The sequence below is a fragment of the Geotrypetes seraphini genome, chromosome 3 (genome assembly GCF_902459505.1).
Source record: "Geotrypetes seraphini chromosome 3, aGeoSer1.1, whole genome shotgun sequence".
NCBI classification, from domain to species: domain Eukaryota; kingdom Metazoa; phylum Chordata; class Amphibia; order Gymnophiona; family Dermophiidae; genus Geotrypetes; species Geotrypetes seraphini.
The window spans coordinates 68,640,992-68,663,210 of NC_047086.1; the positions used below are offsets into that span (position 1 = coordinate 68,640,992).

At 43.8% G+C, this 22,219-nt stretch overlaps 1 protein-coding gene across 4 annotated transcripts in view; it reads left to right on the plus strand.

The window, feature by feature from the left end:
* The first annotated feature begins 1,384 nt into the window (after window positions 1-1,384).
* GCLC (glutamate-cysteine ligase catalytic subunit) overlaps window positions 1,385-22,219 on the plus strand; it is a 251,587-nt gene continuing 230,752 nt past the window's right edge. Inside the window, exons 1-2 of one of the 4 annotated variants that reach the window (XM_033936648.1) lie at window positions 1,385-2,050; window positions 21,434-21,546. In XM_033936648.1, coding sequence (XP_033792539.1) covers window positions 1,901-2,050; window positions 21,434-21,546 — 263 coding nt within the window. In that variant the 5' untranslated portion in view covers window positions 1,385-1,900. The remainder of the gene's footprint in view (window positions 2,051-21,433; window positions 21,547-22,219) is intronic. The other 3 variants (XM_033936647.1, XM_033936646.1, XM_033936645.1) reach the window with 3 other exon arrangements.

The following is a 22,219-nucleotide window of genomic DNA, read 5'->3' on the forward strand; positions in this document are numbered from 1 at the left end:
GAGAGAGTGGGCATCTCTCCCGCTGGAGGGTGGGGATAGTGGCGGGAAGTTTAGTTAGTGCAGCAGGAGAGTGTAGGCAATGGCATCTCTCCCGCTGCAGGGGGTTAGTGTTGGTGAGGTTTCTAGCAGTCTTGACACTGACTGGCATCCCTGGACCAGTTGCTTTTTTTAGCCACCAATAGCTGATGCTGCTTTTAAAAAATGACTCGGCATTTTTAAAAATTCCACCAGAGATCGAAAGTCCTCCCCCTTCCTTCTCCCTTCCCCCAATGCTTAATGCTGTACACCTCTTACGCACTTTATACATATCCAGCTGTAAACAGCATTGATCTCTAGTAACGGTTCATACTGTACCAGCCTATAACTTACTATAACACCCTGTATCCTATCGTAAACATCCTGTAACTGTTCTCTTGTAAATATCTTGTACCTTTTGTAAACACCCCAGTACCTGCTCACTTTGTTTTATCCTGTATCTTTGTAAATAAACATCCTGTAACTGTTCTCTTGTTAATATCTTGTACCTTATTGTAAACATCTTGTAACTGCTTTCTTGTTATTACCTTATTGTAATCACCCAGTTCCTGCTCACTTTGTATTATCCTGTATCCTACTGGTAACACTGTACTCTCTCTAGACACGACTTTCACTGTAAACCGCTTCGAACTTAGGGTATAGCGGTATATAAGAAATAAAATTATTATTATTATTTCAATGTTAAAGAGTTCATTTGCATGTCAGTGTCCGAGACTGCTAGAAACCTTGCTAAAGAGGGAGATAATCCCTTTTGATAATCTGTCGCTAAACTGCATATAGGCTAAACCGCTGGAAAAGTTTAGCGAGAGCGTTAAAGTTTTGAGAATCTAGACTTGAGGCCGTAGTTTAACCACTACGCCTCACTCATGCTGCTAAAGACCTTATGCACTTTTTCTTCAGAAATCACTCTTACAGAAAAAAAATGGCCCAACCGTTAGGCAAGGCTAAGTGATCGTTTATTTAAAAGCATCATTAGCTTTAGTGGGAGTAAAAGCATAATTATCTTTGACGGGATTAACGGTGGGGGTTTATGGGGGCGCGCAAGCTGATGGTTTTGCCTAGGGTGCCGGTTCTGCAAAGAAAGTTGAGCCACGGTGCATATCTCCTATTATGAAATGCATCTATGCGATAAAGCGTGACTACGCTGTCCGAAGAGATTAGGAAGGTCAGGGATCAATGAAATTCTGCGAGTCTCAGCACATCATTATTCAAGCCTGCAGTGTGCTGCGTCATGCACACCGACAGCCACTAGCTCTGCTCGCCTACACAGCGGTGGGGAGTAACTGTGTTCAGATGTAAGTTGTAGAGTTGTGGAAGGACCCAGATACAAGATAAAGTGCTGAGTCACTACAAGGGCGTGACGTCTCCTGATCGGGGGGGTTGGGGTGGAGAATCGCGCGTTGCGCTCGGCTCTCACCGCCCCGCCTTCTATAACAGCGGCAGTTGTAAGAACTAGTCTGTAGCAGAACTTGCCGGTAGAATACCAAAGAGTAGGTAGGGGGAGAAGAAGAGCTATTCCTAGCACATGAGGGCAGCAGGTTGACGGGTATCTTCACTAAAAGATAAAGAAAACCCCAAAAGAAGTAGAGAGCACGAGGAGGACGTGACGGCAAAGCGCTTCCGCCTTTTCATTAAAGTAAGGAAGGTGGGCAACGGGCTGCAGTAGCAACAAGAGCTTGCCGTGCGAAAGACTCCACAGCCCCGAGCAGCCACATTCCTAACCGTGGCACAGAGGAGATTCGCAACCGCCGGCACAGCCTGGTTACAGGAAACGAAAGCTCTGCCGAGGGGCGGGAAAAGTAGGACGTACTACGCTGCCGGCGCGAAGGAGAAGTACAGCCGCAGCGGTTCTCGCGCGCTCACCATGGGCCTCCTGTCTTTGGGGTCGCCGCTGAGTTGGGAAGAGACCAAGAAGTATGCGGACCACGTTCGAAAGCATGGCATCGCACAGTTTCTTAACATCTACCACAAGGTCAAAGAGCGCCAGAAGGACGTGCTGAAGTGGGGTGATGAGGTGAGTTGGTAGTAAGGGGGCTTGTCCTTACACTCGCCAGTATGTCAGTTTAAAGAGGGTAAAGTGTGAACGGCTTTCAGAGGCTGACGACTGTGTAAGGACCCCAGAATTTGCACCTTAGCTAACCGTCTGGGGCAGGGGGCGCGCGTGTGGAGTCGCACGTGCCTGGAGCCGCCACAGCTTAGTGTAAATAAAAGACCTGTGACGTAAATTGGCTGGGGTGGACCGGAGGAGAGGCAGGGCCGCTCACCATTCTTTTTTCCTTTTACCTTGTTTGTTTTATGTTAATCTGGGGTTATGTACTTCTCCCCTATTTAGTACTTTTAAGTTTGACCTTTTGCAATGGATAACCTTATTTAGTGTTACTTTGTGTGTGGAGCGCTTAAATCGAGAGATGAGGATTTCTTAAGTCATTAGTGCAAAAACATTGTAAAGGGGGGGGGGGGGACGGACCATCCTACACATTCAGCTGTTCCTGTTCAGATTTGACAGTTTCTGAACTTTATCTGAACAGTGAGGTTTCAGTCTTACAAAATTTTGAGACCTTTTTGAGTTTTGTTACAATGTGAGGGGAGACAGAAGTGCCAACCTACTTCCCCCTTCAGTGCATATGAGCCAGTATTAAAGCAAACACAGGAGTCCTGAGGAAGAGATGTCACCAGCTCAAGCATGGGTCAATCAGGAGAAGCTTTATTGATAATTCCAATAGTTGATTCTACACTGACAGTGTTTTGGCAGGAATTGCCTTTATCAAGAGTCTAACAAAGCCATAAATAATTATAACAAGTTAAAACCACATATCTGCATATACAAAAGATAAAACCAAAACGCAACAGTTTAAAATTCAGTTCCACAGCATGAAACATCAAAAATACCTGAAGCATTTAGAATACAATAAAACAAAATGATGAAAACATGCAAATTAAAACTATATAATAAAAGGAGAATAAGTTCTTACTTCAGTTTAAAACTTCAATTTAAAACTGTGCAAAGAAAATGAAAAAAAAATTTCATACTTAAAAGCAAGCCCCCAGGAAAAAATGAACCAGAGTGCGTTCTGTTGTAATGTAAAAGAAGATAAACATACCAAATATCAATGGTCTTCTGGTTGGTAAAATGAAAATTAGCTAAAAGGGATAACAAGAACCAATAAAAATAAAAGCTTTGTGTTATAGCCCTATACAATGGCTAATTGGGTCTGCGAACCAAAAGGTAAATCGAAGATAACAGACAGAGTGCAGCCTACATAAAAAGGGCTATACTGGCTAACTAAAACATAGTAAGCCTGAGACAAACAGCACTTTGACAAGGTAAAATGAAACTATAGACAGAGAAGAAAACCGATGCTAGAAAACAAATGCTATCAACAAGAGGCCATATTAGATAATGAAACAAAAAGGCTCAGCCAAATCATAATAAACCTGAGACAAACAGTGCTCTCTTAATCTAAAGATAGCATTGTTTCTGAAGCCGCTTTTTTATGTGCAAAAGACCTGCAGCGCAACAGCACAGCTGCCCAAGTAAGTGCACACTAAAAATAAAGGTAAGAAACTGAACTGTGCAGCTATAGTATAAAAAGGTTGTACATGTGGCAGCAAAATAGAAAACTTACCCAATATGAAGGAGCAAAATTAGTCAACATGGCAGAAAGCTGCTCAATAGTTAAATGAACAGCCTGCTGATGTCATCAAGTGGCTAAAAAGTGACAAGGAAGCATGCTCAATACCGTGTTTCCCTGTCCTGTTGTATTAATTTTGGGCTCCAAAAATGTACTAGGTCTTATTTTTGGGGTAGGTCTTATTTTTTCATGTACAATTATCGTCTCTCCCTTCCTCTCCTCCACCCCAATTCTTTCTCTTTCCTTTCTCTCCCCCACATGTGCAGCTTCTTTTCTCCCCTTTTCCCCTTCCACCTTCCCTCTGCAGCATCTTTCTATCTTTCCTTCCCCCCTCCCTCCCATCCTTTGTGCAGCAAAACCCTTGCACAGCTTCAATCCCTCCCATCCGGGGGTCAGCTGCGCGAGGGGGGGGGGAGAGAAAGTTGCTGCACAGGGGTGCAGCATTTTTCTATCCCCCCTCCCTTGTGCAGCCAAATCCTAGCTGACCCTTCCATCTGAACCCTGCCGACCACTTGACTGATATACCTTGCAAATAGCAGCATCGGCAGCAATCTAATCAGGCTGCTTCGCAGCTTTCTCCCGCCGGGGTGTTCCTCTGCTGCATCACTGATGATGTCATTAGCAACACGGAACACCCTTGCGGGATAAGGCCGCAAAGCAGCCTGGTTAGATTGTTACCGACACTGCCGTTTGCAAGGTATATCGGTCTCACGGTCTGCGGGGTTCTAATGGGAGAGAGAGATGGAAGTGTTAATGGGGGTGGGTGGGGGGGTGAGTGGAAGCACTTCTGCTGGTGACTAGGGCTTATTTTTGGGGTAGGGCTTATATTAAGACATACCCCTAAAATCATGCTAGGTCTTATTTTGGGGGAAACATGTTAGTTGGAAGTTAAGAGCATCCTGCTGAGGTCAGTCAGCATATCAATTCAAACAACTTTTATCAGATAGCTGGAAAGTGTCCAAAAACTATCCAGCTTAAAAAGCATACTTTGCTCTTCAGTCTGACAGAAACTTTCTGGCTTAAGATACAAGTTCTACTTTTATCATCTAATCAAAGACATTTGAGAGTATAAGACCTGTATAAAAATGTAAAAATATATATTAGGCTTTAAACACTTCGGCTATACAAAAGAAGAAGGTAAAATACAATGGGACAATTGTACATCTTTGTATATTATATGTGCAAAGAGAGGACAATATAATAGAGATTAACACATCACATATAATTCTATATATTGTCTGGTCATCAAAACATCAGATACCCCATGTCTGAAACACATAGGATACCCCATGTATAAAACAGACCACACAATAAAATAATAATAAATGCATATATTTATCCCTGGGCATAGAAAAAAAACCTTCCCTATATGCTACCTAACACATATTATGAATTAGAGATCTATCTAAATGCGGAGTAATTTTGCAAACCCCCCCCCAAAAAAAAACAAAAACCTGTGTAATCTGTTTCCAAATTCAAGCCATTAGGAGTGATGGATTGAAGTTCAAAAGATCTTTGTTCCTCCTGTAACAAAATAGAATCAACATCTATCTACTATCTTCTAGGTCTTAATCACTTTAAACACAAAAAGGGGCATAATCGAAAGGGACGTCTAAGTCCGTTTACGTCCATCTCGCAAGTCGTCCAAAGTTAAAAAGAGCCTAAGACATATTTTCAAAAGAGACGTCCAACTTTTTTTTACTTTCGAAAATCGTCTAATTATACGTCCTGCCAATCTGATCGTCCATCTTTATACCATATTTCCATCCAAGTCCAAAACGCCTAGAACAAGCCCTGTTGGACATGGGAGGGGTCTGCAAAGTGATGGATTGAACACCCAGACATACCACCTAAATAGTGGGGTACCTTACAGGGCACTGCTGTGAACTTCACAAAAGGGATGCCATGGCTTCTCCTCCCATATAGGTCATGGTAAGTCCCCCAAACCACCTCCAGAATCGCCTAGACCCACTTACTACCACCCCAATAGCCCTTATGGCTGCAGGAGCCACTTATATGCCAGTAAAAAAGGGTTTTGGGGGTGTATAGGGCAGTGCACATGTTTAAGTATCAATGTAGTGATTACAGGGGGCTTATGGGCATGGGTCCTCCTCTCTATGGGTCCCTAACCCACCTCCAAGACGACTTAAGCTGCCTCTGGGCTGGATGACTAGGCTTTCCTATGCCAGGCGGCTGAAATTTAAAGTTGTGAATAAAATTTTTATAGGGGTGTGGGGGGGTTGGTAATCACTAGGGTAGTGTGTGGGGGTCTGTATTATGTGTTTGCAGTGCTTATCTGGTGAGTTTAGGTGGGTTTTTGTGACTTAGACCATGTGTTACAACGTCCAAGTTCCGTCGATCCTGGGCTGAATAACTTTCGGTTATACATGCTGTACGACTAAGTCTAAGCCAGCCCACGTCCCGCCTAACTCCCGCCCTCGACACGCCTCCTATATATATTCATTGTGGATATCTTGAAAACAGCTGCCTGTGGTTTTTGAGGACCAAAATTGCCTACCCCTGGTCTAGAGTATGCTATTGTTAGGTGTTTGTCCTTAAAACAAGATGATATGCCAATGCCACCTTCATGATTTTTCTTAAATCTCCTGCCAAATGTGAAAACTTCAAAGTAGAAGTTAGATCTGGTAAGGCCTTAGTGTCGTCCTTCAGCAATTTTTCTGTTCTTATACATTGACTTGTTATGATGCTTCTGAATGCAGTCCTTGGGATAGCCTCTAAATGAGAAACATTGTGACATTTCTGGCCTGGAGTTGGAAATCTCTTCCTCACAACTCCTGTGTTTCCTTTGCTGCTTTTGTTGTAGAGGGGTCATCTACAGCAGGAAAAAGAAACCTTGCAGAGAAATTTAGACAATATTTTTCTAGGCATTTAAACTAGAAGGTGGGGGTGGTGTATGTACGAAGGACAATTATAGAGACCATCCCCGGCAAAAGAAAAGATGTGATAGTAGTAAAGACTGCAACATAAGCAATATCAGCAACTCATTTCTTAGTATTGCAACAGAAAGTGAAACGAAACAAAAATCCATACGAAAAAGGAGATTATCGCTGAAAAATAGCTGGAAAGCGATGACCACAAATGCTCGCAGTCTAAGCAACAAAGTTCATGATCTGCAAGTCCTGATGTTAGAGGCAGATCTAGATATTGTCGCTATCACAGAGACATGGTTCAGTGAATCACATGGATGGGATGCAAACATACCGGGATATAATCTTTTTAGGAAGGACAGAGATGGTCAAAAAGATGGAGGAGTAGCTCTCTATGTAAAGATCAATATCCAAGCGACTGAAATGCAAGGGACCTGGGGAGAGGAAGAAGCGATATGGATTGCTCTGAAAAGAGAAGATGGAATTTCTATCTATGTGGGTGTACTCTACAGACCTCTGATTCAATTGCAGCAAATTGATAAGGATCTGATTGTGGATATCCAAAAGTTTGGAAGGAAAGAAGAGGTTCTGCTGTTGGGAGATTTCAACCTGCCGGATGCGGACTGGAATGTTTCGTCTGCAGAATCGGAAAGAAGTAGGGAGATTGTGGATGCCTTTCAAGAGGCTCTGCTCAGACAAATGGTGACGGAACCCACAAGGGAAAAAGCGATATTGGATCTGGTCCTCACAAATGGAGAGAGTATCTCTAATGTTCGAGTGGGTGCTCACCTGGGAAGTAGCGATCATCAAACGGTTTGGTTTGATATAACGGCTAAAGTGGAGAGCAGCCACACGATACTTAAAGTCCTAGATTTCAAACGTACGGACTTTAACGCTATGGGAGAGTACCTGAAGAAAGAGCTGTTAGGATGAGGGCATAAGAGAAGTGGAAAGACAGTGGTCTAAGCTGAAAGGAGCGATAAAAATAGCTACAGACCTTTATGTGAAGAAAATCAATAAAATAAGAGAAAAAGGAAGCCAATATGGTTCTCCAACCTAGTGGCTGAGAAAATAAAGGAGAAAAAGTTGGCATTCGTGAAATATAAAAAAAACCAAGAAGAGGAGAGCAGAAAGGACTACAGGGTGAAACTGAAAGAAGCCAAGAGAGAGATACGTCTGGCGAAAGCACAAGCGGAAGAACAAATGGCTAAAAATGTAAAAAAGGAGACAAATTTTTTCAGATATATTAGTGAAAGGAGTAAGATGAAAAATGGAATTGCTAGGCTAAAAGATGCTGGGAACCAATATGTGGAAAGTGATGAGGAGAAAGCAAATGTGCTAAACAAATACTTCTGTTCTGTGTTCACAGAAGAAAATCCTGGAGAAGGACCGAGATTGTCTAGCAAAGTTACACGAGAAAATGGAGTAGATTCTGCGCCGTTCACGGAGGAGGGTGTTTATGAGCAACTTGAAAAACTGAAGGTGGACAAAGCTATGGGACCAGATGGGATCCATCCCAGGATACTAAGGAAGCTCAGAGAGGTTCTGGCGAGTCCTATTAAAGACTTGTTCAACAAATCTCTGGAGACGGGAATGATTCCTGGGGATTGGAGGAGAGCGGATGTGGTCCCTATTCATAAAAGTGGTCACAGGGATGAAGCAGGAAACTAAAGGCCAGTGAGCCTCACTTCAGTTGTTGGAAAAATAATGGAAGTTTTGCTGAAAGAAAGGATAGTGTACTTCCTTGGATCTAATGGGTTACAGGATCCGAGGCAACATGGCTTACAAAAGGTAAATCGTGCCAAACGAACCTGATTGAATTTTTTGATTGGGTGATCAGAGAGCTGGATCGAGGACATATGCTAGATGTAATTTACTTGGATTTCAGCAAAGCCTTTGATACAGTTCCTCATAGGAGACTGTTGAACAAACTTGAAGGGCTGAAGTTAGGACCCAAAGTGGTGAACTGGGTCAGAAACTGGCTGTCGGATAGACGCCAGAGGCTGGTGGTTAATGGAAGTCGCTCGAAGGAAGGAAAGGTGAGTAGTGGAGTCCCTCAGGGATCAGTGCTGGGGCCAATCCTGTTCAATATGTTTGTGAGTGACATTGCTGAAGGGTTAGAAGGAAAAGTGTGCCTTTTTGCAGATGATACCAAGATTTGTAACAGAGTAGACACTGAAGAGGGAGTGGAAAATATGAAAAAGGATCTGCAAAAGTTAGAGGAATGGTCTAATGCCTGGCAACTAAAATTCAATGCAAAGAAATGCAGAGTAATGCATTTGGGGATTAATAATAGGAAGGAACCGTATATGCTGGGAGGAGAGAAGCTGATATGCACGGATGGGGAGAGGGACCTTGGGGTGATAGTGTCCGAAGATCTAAAGGTGAAAAAACAGTGTGACAAGGCAGTGGCTGCTGCCAGAAGGATGCTGGGCTGTATAAAGAGAGGCGTAGTCAGTAGAAGGAAGAAGGTGTTGACGCCCCTGTACAGGTCATTGGTAAGGCCCCACTTGGAGTATTGTGTTCAATTTTGGAGACCGTATCTGGCGAAGGACGTAAGAAGACTTGAGGCGGTCCAGAGGAGGGCGACGAAAATGATAGGAGGCTTGCGCCAGAAGATGTATGAGGAGAGACTGGAAGCCCTGAATATGTATACCCTAGAGGAAAGGAGAGACAGGGGAGATACGATTCAGACGTTCAAATACTTGAAGGGTATTAACGTAGAACAAAATCTTTTTCAGAGAAAGGAAAATGGTAATACCAGAGGACATAATTTGAGGTTGAGGGGTGGTAGATTCAAAGGCAATGTTAGGAAATTCTACATTACGGAGAGGGTGGTGGATGCCTGGAATGCGCTCCCGAGAGAGTTGGTGGAGAGTAAAACTGTGTCTGAGTTCAAAGAAGCGTGGGATGAACACAAAGGATTTAGAATCAGAAAATAAGATTAAATATTGAACTAAGGCCAGTACTGGGCAGACTTGCACGGTCTATGTCTGTATATGGCCGTTTGGTGGAGGATGGGCTGGGGAGGGCTTCAATGGCTGGGAGGGTATAGATGGGCTGGAGTAAGTCTTAACAGATTTCGGCAGTTGGAACCCAAGCACAGTACAGGGTAAAGCTTTGGATTCTTGCCTAGAAATAGCTAAGAAGAAAAAATGTAAAAATTTAAATTGAATCAGGTTGGGCAGACTGGATGGACCATTTGGGCCTTTATCTGCCGTCATCTACTATGTTAGAGAATGACACAGTGAAAGTTTCCTGTGGTTAGCCATGGGTAACCTGTAGGAACGGGGGAAGAAATTGACTGGTTGCCTCCCCTAGCAATCGTGAGTGCAGCAGCAGCCCCCCTCTCTCCTTCACTCCCTCCCTATTACGGGTCCAACAGCCCTCGCACCCTCCCTCTCTGGCTCCTTAATCGCCGGTGCAATAAAAAACAACAACAAGCCTGCGCCTCCCGGGGCAAACCTACCAGCCTCACCCTCCCTCCAGTGATAGAGGGCTACCTGGGTCTCTCTTTTTTTTCTTTTTTCTCTTCAAAAAAAAATAAAAAAAGAAAGAGACCATTTGCTATTTATGATTGTGCCTTATCAGGGGTGCTCTACCGGCGTCTGCCAGCCCTGTCAGCCAGGTTGTGAGTATTCCTTTTTTACATTGCTTCTGCGGGTTATATATTTTCTAGTGGTGTTGGAGCTGTGTGCTTTCTTTTGACGTTGTCTTAGACCTATGGGTTTTTGTTGTTGGTTTTATGTTTTGTTCTGGGGAACCTGCAGCTGAGCGGTCACGTGGTTCACTACCTAGATAATTTCTTTCTCAACTGCTTAACTTTGTTGGACAGTGAAAAATGAGCAGTATATGGAGAATGCATTTTTTTTTTTTCTTTTTTGAAAGTGCATAGCGTTCTCCGCGGGCTAGGTTTCTAACGACTTTTAGTTGTTTAGATCACCTTTTTGTATTCTTCAAGGGACACCTCAAACTTATGGCAGCTTCCATCGCTCGATGGGTCCAGGAGGACATTATTTCCGCTTGCTTGATGGCAGGGAAGCGGTTGGCATAAGAACTTCTTGTCCATTCCGCCAGAGCGATGGCTACTTCTTGGACTCAGTCCAGAGGTTTTTTCCTTGGAGGAATTTTGTCTCACGGCTACTTGGTCTTCCGAGAGTGCTATATCTCAACATTACCGGTTGGGGGAGCATGCGGTTGTTGCGTTTAGTGCTTCGATTGTTGCGGAGGCGGCGTTTGCTTCCCAGCCAGATTAAGGATTGCTTTGCTACATCCCATTGGTCTCTGGATTCATCTGCTGCTGTTGCTAAGGAAGGAAAAATTTATGTTCTTACCTGTTTAAACCCTGTACCGTTTTGTTGCTTAAACCTCTCCTGCTCTGTCTCTCCTGACTCTACTTCCAGGTCTGCGCAGTAATCAGCTAAATCTAAAGTCGGGGATACTACCTGGTCCGCTCTTTTACATAGGGGTATATTGTACTTCGTACTTCTCCCTGTGGCAAAACCCAGACCGGACTTGGGTTGGACATAGGAAAACCCCAAAACGGGCTCGGGTTTGTCACACCCCTTATGTCTCTGTCTCTATGCCCCCATGCACATAATTCCCCCATGTATCTCACCTTTGTCTCTGTCCCTATGTCCCCATGTGCCCCCCAGGCACATAATTTCCCCTCTTTTTGTTACTTTCCTGTGTCTAGATTTCCCCTCTCTTCTATTCCACATCAATGTGTCTTGCTCCTCTCCAACCCCATCTAGCTTCTTTCCCTCTTTCTTCCCCTCCCCCTCCCCCCCCCGCTTCCAGCAACTGGCTCACCTGCCTGTCCTCCCCTTTCTCAATATTTGTCTCCCTCTTCATCCACTTGGCCCGCATCTCTTTCCCTTTCACTCCCTCCTTCCTGCTGTGAGGGAACAAGTGCGGTCACGGATCGCGCGGTCCAGCAGCCCCCTCTCGCCCGATCGCCGTGTCCCACCATCTCCCTCCCTTTCCCCTCACCTTATGTGGCAAATTTAATTGTTCTTCTCCCAGCAGCACACTTTCAAGAAATCACGCCCGGCTGCTTCAGTTGAATCTTCTCCTCCTACGCAACTTCCTGTTTCCGGTTGTGTCGGAGGAGGATTCAACTGAAGCAGCCGCACCTGTGCGCTACTTGTTGAAAGCATGCCGCTGGGAGAACTATTAAATTTGCCACAAAGTGAGAGGGAGGGAGGGAAATGACAGGATGCAGCGATCGGGCGGGAGGGGGCTCCTGGACCGCACGATCCATAACCGCATGTCGTGTTCCCTTCAATACAGAGACAAAACCATTCACCGCTCCACGGGGCAGTGAATGGCCTTGTCCCCGCGGTGACTACTATTTTCTCGCTTCCCGTTTCGGCGGGGTACCTGCAGCACCCCGCAGCTAGCCGTGGGTATCAGCCCCACAGTGTCATTCTCTAACTGTACACAGGGGAAGGGGACCATAGAATAGAGAGAGGATGGAAGCAGGGAGATGGGCACAGGGGAAATACTAGAAAGGGATTTATAGGAGACATAGAGAAGGGAGAGCTGACATGTGGAACAATATATACACGGATCTAGAAGATAGATGGTGAGCATTGAGAGAGCAGAAATGTCAAATGGTCAGGAGACCCTGGCAAGTGAATTAATAGAAGACAAAACAGAGATTAACATGATTTCAGAATAAAATAAGACAATAAAAGGTAGAAAAAAAAAATTTGTTTTCTATTTTGTGATTAGAATATATTGGATTTGAAATAGTATACTGCTAGAGCCAGACGTAACTGGGGACTGCAAAGCCCAGGCTGTGCTTTAGTTTCCAGCTGGCTTAGAGCTCTCTGAGCAGGGGGTAGTTACCCTAGTTGCACTCCCTTAACACTATTCCTGCCATGTGTGATTGAAGTATTCTGTTAGTTTGATTTTTCTATGTAGCATTCTGTAGTAACTTAATTTTCTTGATAGCGGAGGGGATATTTGTGAGGGGGAGGAGAGGGGAGACAGATTTTGTTGATCCTTGCTCTGTATTTGTGATTTATAAAATGACAATTGTACAGAATGTTTCTTTTTATATTTTAATAAAATAAGTTCAGTATAAAATCATAATTATTCGAAACTTGTGCAGATGGGATCAGATAGTTTGTGGAGACGGGAACAATTTTTTTCCCCGCATCATTCTCTTTCTGCAGTGTCTTCACACCCCATTATTAAGCCAGTTCCTTCATTTGTACCCAGGGAAGGATAACTTTTATTTTCTTCTTGAAAGAATGCCTGTCTTTCTGTATGCTGGCGCAGTGTTCTCCCCAGAAATTTTTTCCAGCCGGGCAGCATGAAAAAGTAGCCGGGTGGGGTGGGATGGGGAAAATTACCCCCCTCTTTTACTAAGGTGCGCTAGCATTTTTAGTGCGCGCAACCCCCCGCGCTAAGTGGGAAAACTAAAGCCAGCTCAATGCTGGCGTTAGCGTCTAGTGCACATGGCGCATGCTAAAACCACTATCGCAACTTAGTAAAAGGAGCCCTAAATGTGTACTATTTTTTTAGTTTATTATTTTCCAATGGTCAATATGACTTCCTTTTTTAAGGGTTGACACTTCTGCCAGAATATTTTTACTAAATTTAAGAAGTATCCAATTCTAGAAGGGAATAATTAGATATTTGCCCTCTTTCAAATGGTATAGAGGTTTAAAAAAGGGAAAGGCGTTAATGAAGTCATTAGGTTCAATCTAGCCATTTATTTCTGCATGAATTTAAACAACTAAAAAAAAAGATAAATATAGCTCATCCAGTCATACAAGAAATGGCTCTACAGCAGGGATGCCCACACTTTTTGGGCTTGCGAGCTACTTCTAAAATGACCAAGTCAAAATGATCTACTAACAATAAAAATTTAAAAAACATTGTACGCAGAGAAAATGTCAGTAAGGAAGTGGGAAGGGGCACAAACTTGGTATACAGAAGGAAGGGGCATGAACTTGGGACAAAGGAAGGAAGGAGGGTGGGAGCATGAACTTAAGACACAGAATGGAGAGAGGGACATGTTGGGACACAGAAGGAAGAGAGGGGACACAAACTTAAGACAAAGTCTGTAAGGAAGGAGGGAGGGCACAAACTTGGGATACAGAAGGAAGGGAGGGAAGGGGCATGAACTTGGGGCATAGGATGGAAGGTTAGAAGGAAAGAGATGCTGAGGTGGAGGAGGGAATAGAAAGGAAAAATTGTTGAGCATGGGTGTGAGGGAAAGAGATGGGAAAGGAAGAAAGAGGAGAATATTGGGCATAGGAAGAGAATTGTTGGACATGTTGGTGGGAGAGGAGTAAGGTAGAGAGAGATGAGAGGGAGAAATGTTGGATGTGGTGGTGGAGAGGGAACAGTGGGCAGATGCAAGAGGGAAGAATGTTGGACCTGGTGGTGGAGGGAATGGAGGAAGAGATGTTGCATGGTTCTGGAGAGGGGTAATAGAAGGAGAAATGTTGGGCATTGGGCTGGTGGGCAGGGGCAAAAGATGCTGCACACAGTCCAGGGGGGATGAGAGAGGGAAAAATGTTGGATGCGGCAGTGGAAGGAGTTGGAGCGATATATCCTGGGTCCCTCTATCTTTCTTTCCTCACTCCCTTTGCAGCAAGGGAAGGAATGAGAGAGAGATGGTGGACGTTGCACATGGGGGTGGAGGAGAGAGGAAGAAATGCTGTGCAAGGTGGCGAGGGGTAAGAGAGTTTGCTTTGTGTAGTTTAATTTTGTGGTTACCATTATGTATTAATTATGTATTAATGTGTGTATGTGAAAAATGAATGGAAGAAATGGCATTTACAATTAATACTATTATTAGTATTGCGGCTGGGTCTGGGGTAGAACCTGGGCAGTACTTTTGGGCCCCCCAAACAAAAAAGCATTCCACTGACTATGGATGTTGGACCTAGTGTGGTAGAAGAGATGGTAGACCTGCTGAGAGAAGGGGGGACGAATGACCACATCCCAGAAATTTTGGCATAATTTTGCATTTTCAATTTAAAAAATCCTTATCTCCAAGATGCAAACCGAGCTATTTTCTACAATAGCTATTTAAATTTTTGCATATAGGCCCCTTATATTAGCTTTTTCACTCCTTTATATTCATATGACACATGTTCACCATTTTTAAAGTTTTCTCTCTTTTTTTTTTTTTTTTTTTGCACTCAGCATCTTGAATGTCCCTGTTTACTGAGTAGACATACAAATTTTGGTAAAAAATGATTCACAATTACTATCCTACCAAGAGCTAAACAAACTTTAAATAACTTTATAGTAACTTCAAATCCTGGGGGGAAAAATACCACAGTACTACTATACCTGCACAGTTGGTTTTTTTTCCAGTGACAAATTGCTGAATATAAAATAATATCAAAACATATCCACAAATGAATTTTGGCCCTTTGTCAACTAGTGATCAATCATATCAATCATGGAGTTATATGTCACTCACACCCCTATAACGTACAAGTCCAGACCAGTCCACCTGACTTCTACTACCGGCAACCCCCTCGCACAATGACGTCACTTACTTGAGCTCCCGGAAAGATTCTTTGTTCGCTACGAGGTTGCGAAGGACAGTGTAGAAGAGAGTGTGAGGTCCGATTTGTTCAGTGTTCTGTGCTGCGGTGAAGTTTTCAAGCGAGCAAAGGGGAGGCTTCCCTTGCGCCGTGACTTTTTTGCCTCATTAGGCATAGGTCAGCGATGGAGGGAAGCTTACAACTTGCTTCGAGCCTTCCTCGTTGCCGGGTCCTTCCTTTGCGTAAACAGAAAGTAGGCAGGACCTGGCAGCGAGGAAGGCCCGAAGCAAGTTGTAAGCTTCTTTCCGTCGTTGACCAGTCTCCTGCCTTAGCCTGCAGCGAACTCATGCTTTGGGGCTCTAAGGTGTGCTTCCCTTTCCTTCTCTTCCCCCCCCCAACCCGGATGTAACTTCCGGTTTTGGAGGGAAGAGAAGGGAAGCCGGCATGGTTTTGGGGGGGGGGGGGGATTTTTTTATGTTGAGCGGTGGCGGCAGCAGGATTCCCGATAGATGACAGCCGGGCGGTCATCTAAATTTGCCGGGTGGACCGCTTGGCTAAAAAGCCCTGGGGAGAACACTGCTGGCGCTCTTCACACATTTCTTCTTGCTTCTTGTTGAACTAAAATCATCCTCTATCCTAACTCTTAAGCCATAGAACCTATTTTATGCCTCTGGTCAAATATTGGGTGGGGCAAAACTTTGTACTTATGGTGCCTTCAGCTGTTTTTCAGGAGGTACCTGGAAATTTTCAGGGTGGGGGTTTTTTTTTGTTGTTTTTTTGTTTATCTATCTGGTGATACTGGAATTTAACTGAATCACCCTGTACATTGTGCACACAATCGTGACTGTTTACAACTGGTTTAGAAACAGCTACCCAAAACACTGCTGTTTAGCTTGTCCTTATTTGAAGCCCTTTCATTGAACACGTGAAAACTGGTTTATTTGTGGTTTTTAAGCTACAGTTGGAGCCATTTGCAATGTAATTTCCTCTTAACAAAAAATAAAATGGGAAGAAAATAGTACTGTAATAGTAAATGATAGACCCACACGGTCTGTTCAGTGTGTCCAGTATTTTTATATCACTTGTTTTGCCTTCCTTACTTCTACTGAACATGAAATATGAATTTGGCTATTAAAAAAAGAAAAAATAACCCACTATTCCACCCCAAAAAACAACAACCCCCAAAATAACAAAAAACATACTTGATCCTGATCCATCCTTGCCATTTTCAAGGTTCAGACTGTTTCTAGCTACTGGACTTACTATCAAAGCTCTGTCAAACCTATCCTGCTCTGTCTTACCATGTATGGGACACAGACTGTAGAAATCTCCTACATTTTCTTCAGTTCCCCACTGTTGGAGATGGGGGGGGTGGAGTTCTAACTATTTGGTCAGAGGCTTAGTGCCTGGAGTTCCCACTTGTGACCTCTTCCTGGGAGTAGACGCAGATTTGCATTGCAGAAGTCTGCTTCTAGCAGGATCAGCCCTCAGGAGCACCTAGCTACTAGCTAGCCTGCTTTTGTAGTTTTTGAGCTCAGGGGCTGCTCCTGCAAAGCTGCTTGCATCCCTGATTTATTGGTTCCTTCCCAGCTTGGCCGGGATTAATAGTGGGCCGACTGTGTGGTCCTTTCTTTGCGGTGCGAGATTTTCCAAGGGTTGAGGCTTAGTCTGACCTCGGTCCAACTGGCAGCCTGAAGACCAATCTCATCCGGTGAACCTGCGAGGCAGAGTTCTTTTTCCCCAGCTGCATTCCTGAACTGAAGCAGACACAGTGAATAAGGCTATTATAGCCTATGGGGAAAATCGGGGGTGGGAAGAGGGTGCATCTTGGATTTTAATCAATCCCCCCCTTTTTTTTTTGAATACTTAAAATTGACAGGGATGTACACCTCGGACCTTCCTACCCCTATATCATGCTAGGTTTGCGCTGTATGGCTGGTCGAGGAGTGTCCATATCCCACGTGTGACAGAGGGGCGGGAGCCTTGGGCTCTGCCTCCTCAGAGTTCTTCAGGATTAGGGATCTGCAGGAGGCACATTCCCAAGGGAAGAAATCTTTTCCAGAGCCCTCTGAAGGTACATTGGTGAAGCGCAGACATGTAGTAGCCCAGGAGAACTGCCGAGGTCCTCGAGACCCCCACCCACCCCCCCCGTACAAGGCTTCACCCAGGATTTTGTTTGAACTGTCTAGGGTCCTCAGCGTCTGCGTTCAGCTCGACCGAAGTGGTGGTGCAGGATAACTCACCTCAGCATGTGCCCCAGCCAGATGAGAACGCAGAGCTGGACCAGGCAGTTCAGTCTGACAGAGGCTGGGAGGATAAAAAGTCTTAATTCCATCACTATTGTCCCAGGATGCAGTTTCTCTGATTCTCTGACAGAGAAACTGCATTCTCTGGTTCTCTGCATGAGAATAGCAGTCAAGAAGCAGTAGTGGCTCTGGACCAGGGGGAAGACACCAAGGTGTGCCAGCTGTTCAAAGCCTCTGGATTCTTGGGCATTATTTCTACCTTGCTATGAGAATTGAAGCTGGAAGTCTCAAGCCCCCTTATTGCAGTGCTCAATTATGAGCAGCTCAGTTGCTCTGACTGCGTTCTTTCCCTTACATCCAGACATTACAAAGCTGGTCACAGACCACTAGGAGTCGCTGGAAGGGTCCCTGTGAATGGCTGAGACTGATCAAGCTTTACCCAATGGCTCGATATTTCCAGCAGCCGTTTGTTCAGCCAAAGATGGATTTGCTAGTGGCGCAGGTCACCAAACGAACCTCCTTTGCCTAGTAAAGGAGGTGTGATGTTAAAAGATCCTCAGGACCATAAAGTGGATGTGGTCCTCAAGTGGCAATTTGAAGCTTTGACCCTAGGAATTAAGGCTGCAGCTGCGGCTTTCTTTGTGGCACGTGCTTGCCACACCCATCTGTCTCAAGTCCCAGATTCTAAAGACAATGAAGATCCCCAAATGCTCCTATCTGGGGTGGATTCTATAGCGAATGCTCCGTATGATATCATCAGCGTTATTGAGCAAGGAGTCAGCCTATGCTATCTCCGTCTGGCAGATTCTCTGGATCAGACAGTGGGCAGGAGATTCAGCCTCTAAAGCCAATCTGAGTAGGCTTCCCTTTGAAGGACAGATGCTATTTGGAAAGGGTCTGGATGACCTGATGGGAATTTTTGAGGCTGTTGACGATTCCGTCCTGTTAATTACAAAGGGAGTCTGACAGTACTGATGGTTCTGAAGAATGATGGGCTATTTCTGCTGAAAACTTAGTAGGGGAAAGAGAAATTTGGGCCTGGAGGGGAGGGAGGGGTGATTGTCAGGACCAGTTCTGCTGCTTGGGGGCTGGAAGGAGGGAGGGGTTTCAAGTTTTTATTAAAATTTGATTTGATTGCTTATCTTGTTTTACTAAGCAAAATACAATTGATAAAAAAAGCATAAAAAAATATACACTTCTTCCTCCGTATTCGCGGTGGATGCGGGCAGCCAATAAGCGAATATGGAAAAACCACAAATAAAAACATAAGCAGTGCCTCTGCTGGGTCAGACCAGAGGTCCATCGTGTCCAGCAGTCTGCTCATGCGGCGGCCCATCAAGTCCAGGACCTGTATAGTAATCCTCTATACCCTTCTATCCCCTTTTCCTTCAGCAAATTATCCAATCCCTTCTTGAATCCCGGAACGGTACTCTGTCCTATCACACCCTCTGGAAGTGCATTCCAGGTGTCCTCCACCATTTGGGTGAAGAAGAACTTCCTAGCATTGGTTCTGAATCTGTCCCCTCCTAATTTTTCTGAATGCCCTCTCATTCTTGTAGATTTTGAACGTTTGAAGAATTTGTCCCTCTCCACTTTCTCCATGCCCTTCATGATCTTGTAGGTCTCTATCATGTCTCCTCTAAGTCTCCATTTTTGTAGGGAAAAGAGCTCCAATTTCTCCAATCTTTCAGCATATGAAAGGTTTTCCATACCTTTTATCAATCGTGTCGCTCTTTTCTGAACCTTATCGAGAATCGCCATATCCTTCTTAAAGTACGGCGACCAATATGGGACACAGTACTCCAGATGTGGGCGCAACATCGCCCGATACAATGGCAGGATAACTTCTTTCGTTCTGGTTGTAATACCTTTCTTGATAGTACCCAGCATTCTATTCGCCTTCTTAGAGGCCGCTGCGCACTGTGCCGTCGGTTTCATTGTGTTGTCCACTATTACCCCCCAAGTCCTTTTCTTGGGTACTTTCACCCATTACCAGCCCTCCCATTGTATAGCTGTACTTCAGGTTTCTTGTTTCCTACATGCAAGACTTTACATTTCTCTACATTAAACTTCATCTGCCATCTCGTCGCCCACTCTCCTAGTTTGTTCAGGTCCCTTTGTAAATCTTCGCAGTCCTCTTTAGTCCTAACTCCACTAAATAGTTTGGTGTTGTCTGCGAATTTTATTACTTCACACTTCGTCCCTGTTTCTAGATCATTTATAAATGCATTGAACAGCAGCGGTCCGAGTACCGACCCCTGCGGAACACCACTCATGACCCTCCTCCAGTCCAAGTAGTGGCCCTTCATTCCTACCCTTTGCTTTCTACCCGCCATGCAATTTTTGATCCATCTATGTACGTCTCCTTCCACCCCATGGTTCTTTAGTTTCCGTAGTAGGCGTTCATGGGTACCTTGCCAAAGGCTTTTTGGAAATCTAAGTATACAATATCTATGGGGTCCCCTTTGTTAATATGTTTGTTAATACGGTTTTGGGAAAGCGCTATCGTTTTTACTATTGAAATCTTGAATAACTTTTCAACTATTATTCGTGGTTTCTGGGCAGCCAACCAGCGATTTCATGCATGCTGGGAAGAAGCCTTTCTTTTTAGGGATGCTGGGAAGCAGTGTTTTTCTCAGTGCACATTGGGAAGCATGGAAGCAGCGATTTTCAGAGTTACAGTAATGGTAAGTGATAAACTTTTTTATCGGTACTGTACAGTAAAAGGAAAAAACTTTAGTGATGACGTTTTTGGGGGGGCGGAGTCAGCAGCCAAAAAATTGCGAATAAGCAAAACCGCAGATACGGAAACTGAGAATACGGAGGGAGAAGTATACAATTTAAGAGCTAAACCTAACGTAAAATAAACCAAATAAACATACAAACTAACTGGTACAAGAGGGTAGAAGGGGTAGAATTACAATTTTTTTTTTAAGAGGAGAATGTAGCGGCATATATGGAAAGCACGAAAAGGTAGTGGTGGGAAAGGGGGGGAGAAAAGTCCCAAAACACGAAAAAACATGATGAGCTATCTATATTTAAATAAAAAAATGAAAGCATTTTTAAATAAAAAAAAGTTTTCAGGTTATTTTTGAAGTGTGTCAGATTATCTAACTCTCTTAAATGTTTTTGCATAGCATTCCAGAGTTGAGGCGCAGACAAGGAGAAGATGTCTATCTTTGAGTCCCTATTATTTTTAGAGAAGGGACTGTTAACAGCTTTTGATCCATAGACTGAAGTGAGGCAAGATAAATTACTTATCATCCCATATACTATCTATAAAATTGTGGTTCTTTTGAGGACAGAGTTTTGAATGTTAGGAAGGGTTGTAGCTGCTACAGTTTTTTGGGGTTTGTTTTTGGAGTTGTGTGGTGTATTTTTTTTTTTTTTTTTTTTTTTACAGTAACTCTCAAGCATCTGGCATCCACCAATCCCCATGGGTGCTGGATAGCTGAGTGTCTACTGTATGTTAAAAGCAAAAGTTTTGCTAATAATACTTAACTTGCTAATTTCAATATTAAAAAGATATTGTTTCTTCCTCTCCACCATGAGATGCATAGCACCGTCACTCGTAGCATACAAGTAATGCACAATACACTCTTGATCATCTGTATCTTGCTATTTGTGGGACCCAGACTGTAGAAGGGTCTATATCAGTAGCCTCAAACTTGCAGCCTGGGGGCCACATACGGCCCACCAGTTACTATTTGAGGCCCTCGGTATCATAATCACAACAGTAAAATAAAACAGTTTCTTGATCATATGTCTCTTTAGCTATAGATTACAATATTATTATTAAGTCTTAGCCAAAAGGAAAGATTTATAAACTATAAAGAGTTTTACCTCGTGCAAAATTGTCATTTCTTTAATAAAGACATTTAACTATTTTTTTCTGAGGCCCTCCAAGTAACTACAAATCCAAAATGTGGCTCTGCAAAGGGTTTGAGTTTGAGACTACTGGTCTATACCCAATTGTGTTGATAATTTATGATGGGAATAATGTGCTTGCTTGCTTTTTTTATTTTAACTGCTCTTATAATTTGGTTAGAAGATGATATAACTCAAAATAAACTTAATACTTCACGCTTAACTAATGTGTAATTTGGTTCTAGGTGGAATATATGTTGGTATGTTTCGATCATGCAAATCAAAAAGTACGTTTGGCGTTGAAAGGAGAAGAGATTCTGGAAATCCTTCAACATAAAGGAGAAAAGGCAAATCCAAAGTATGGTGACTAAATCTTACAACATATGAAGTTTTGTACTAACTTGCTGTTGCATTTTGACCAGACTTTACAGTAAATGTTTTTGATTTTAATTGTTCTAGCTTGTGCAAAAATCCTTCAGGTTTTTTTATTTATTTTATTTGTTCAATTTTCTATATCGTTCTCCCAGGGGAGCTCAGAACGGTTTACATGAGTTTAGGTAATCAAGCATTATCCCAGGACAAGCAGGCATGATATTCTCACATGTGGGTGACGTCATCTACGGAGCCCCGATGCGGAAGCATTTTCAAGCAAACTTGATTGAAGATTTAAGTTTGCTCTGCTGCTCCACGCATGCGTGCCTTCCTGCTCCACTAGGGGGTGCATCCCCTCGTGGTCTCTAGTTCAAAATTTTCCGCTGAGCCTAGAAGTCGTGTTTTTCAGGCTCTGCCCCAACTGCCTTCTAGCACCGCGATTTTTTCTTGTTTTTTCACAATTAAGTCGCTGTGCGCGAATTTTTTACCTTTTAACTTGATTCCTGCTTCGTTTTTTGACGACCCGGAGGCTTCCGGGTCCCCGTGGCCGCGTGGCTAATCGAGCCGCGGCTACTTTCGATTTAATGTCCCGGCCTTTGACCGGCTTTAAAAAGTGCACCCGGTGTGAGCGGCTTCTTTCCCTCACAGATCCGCATCGC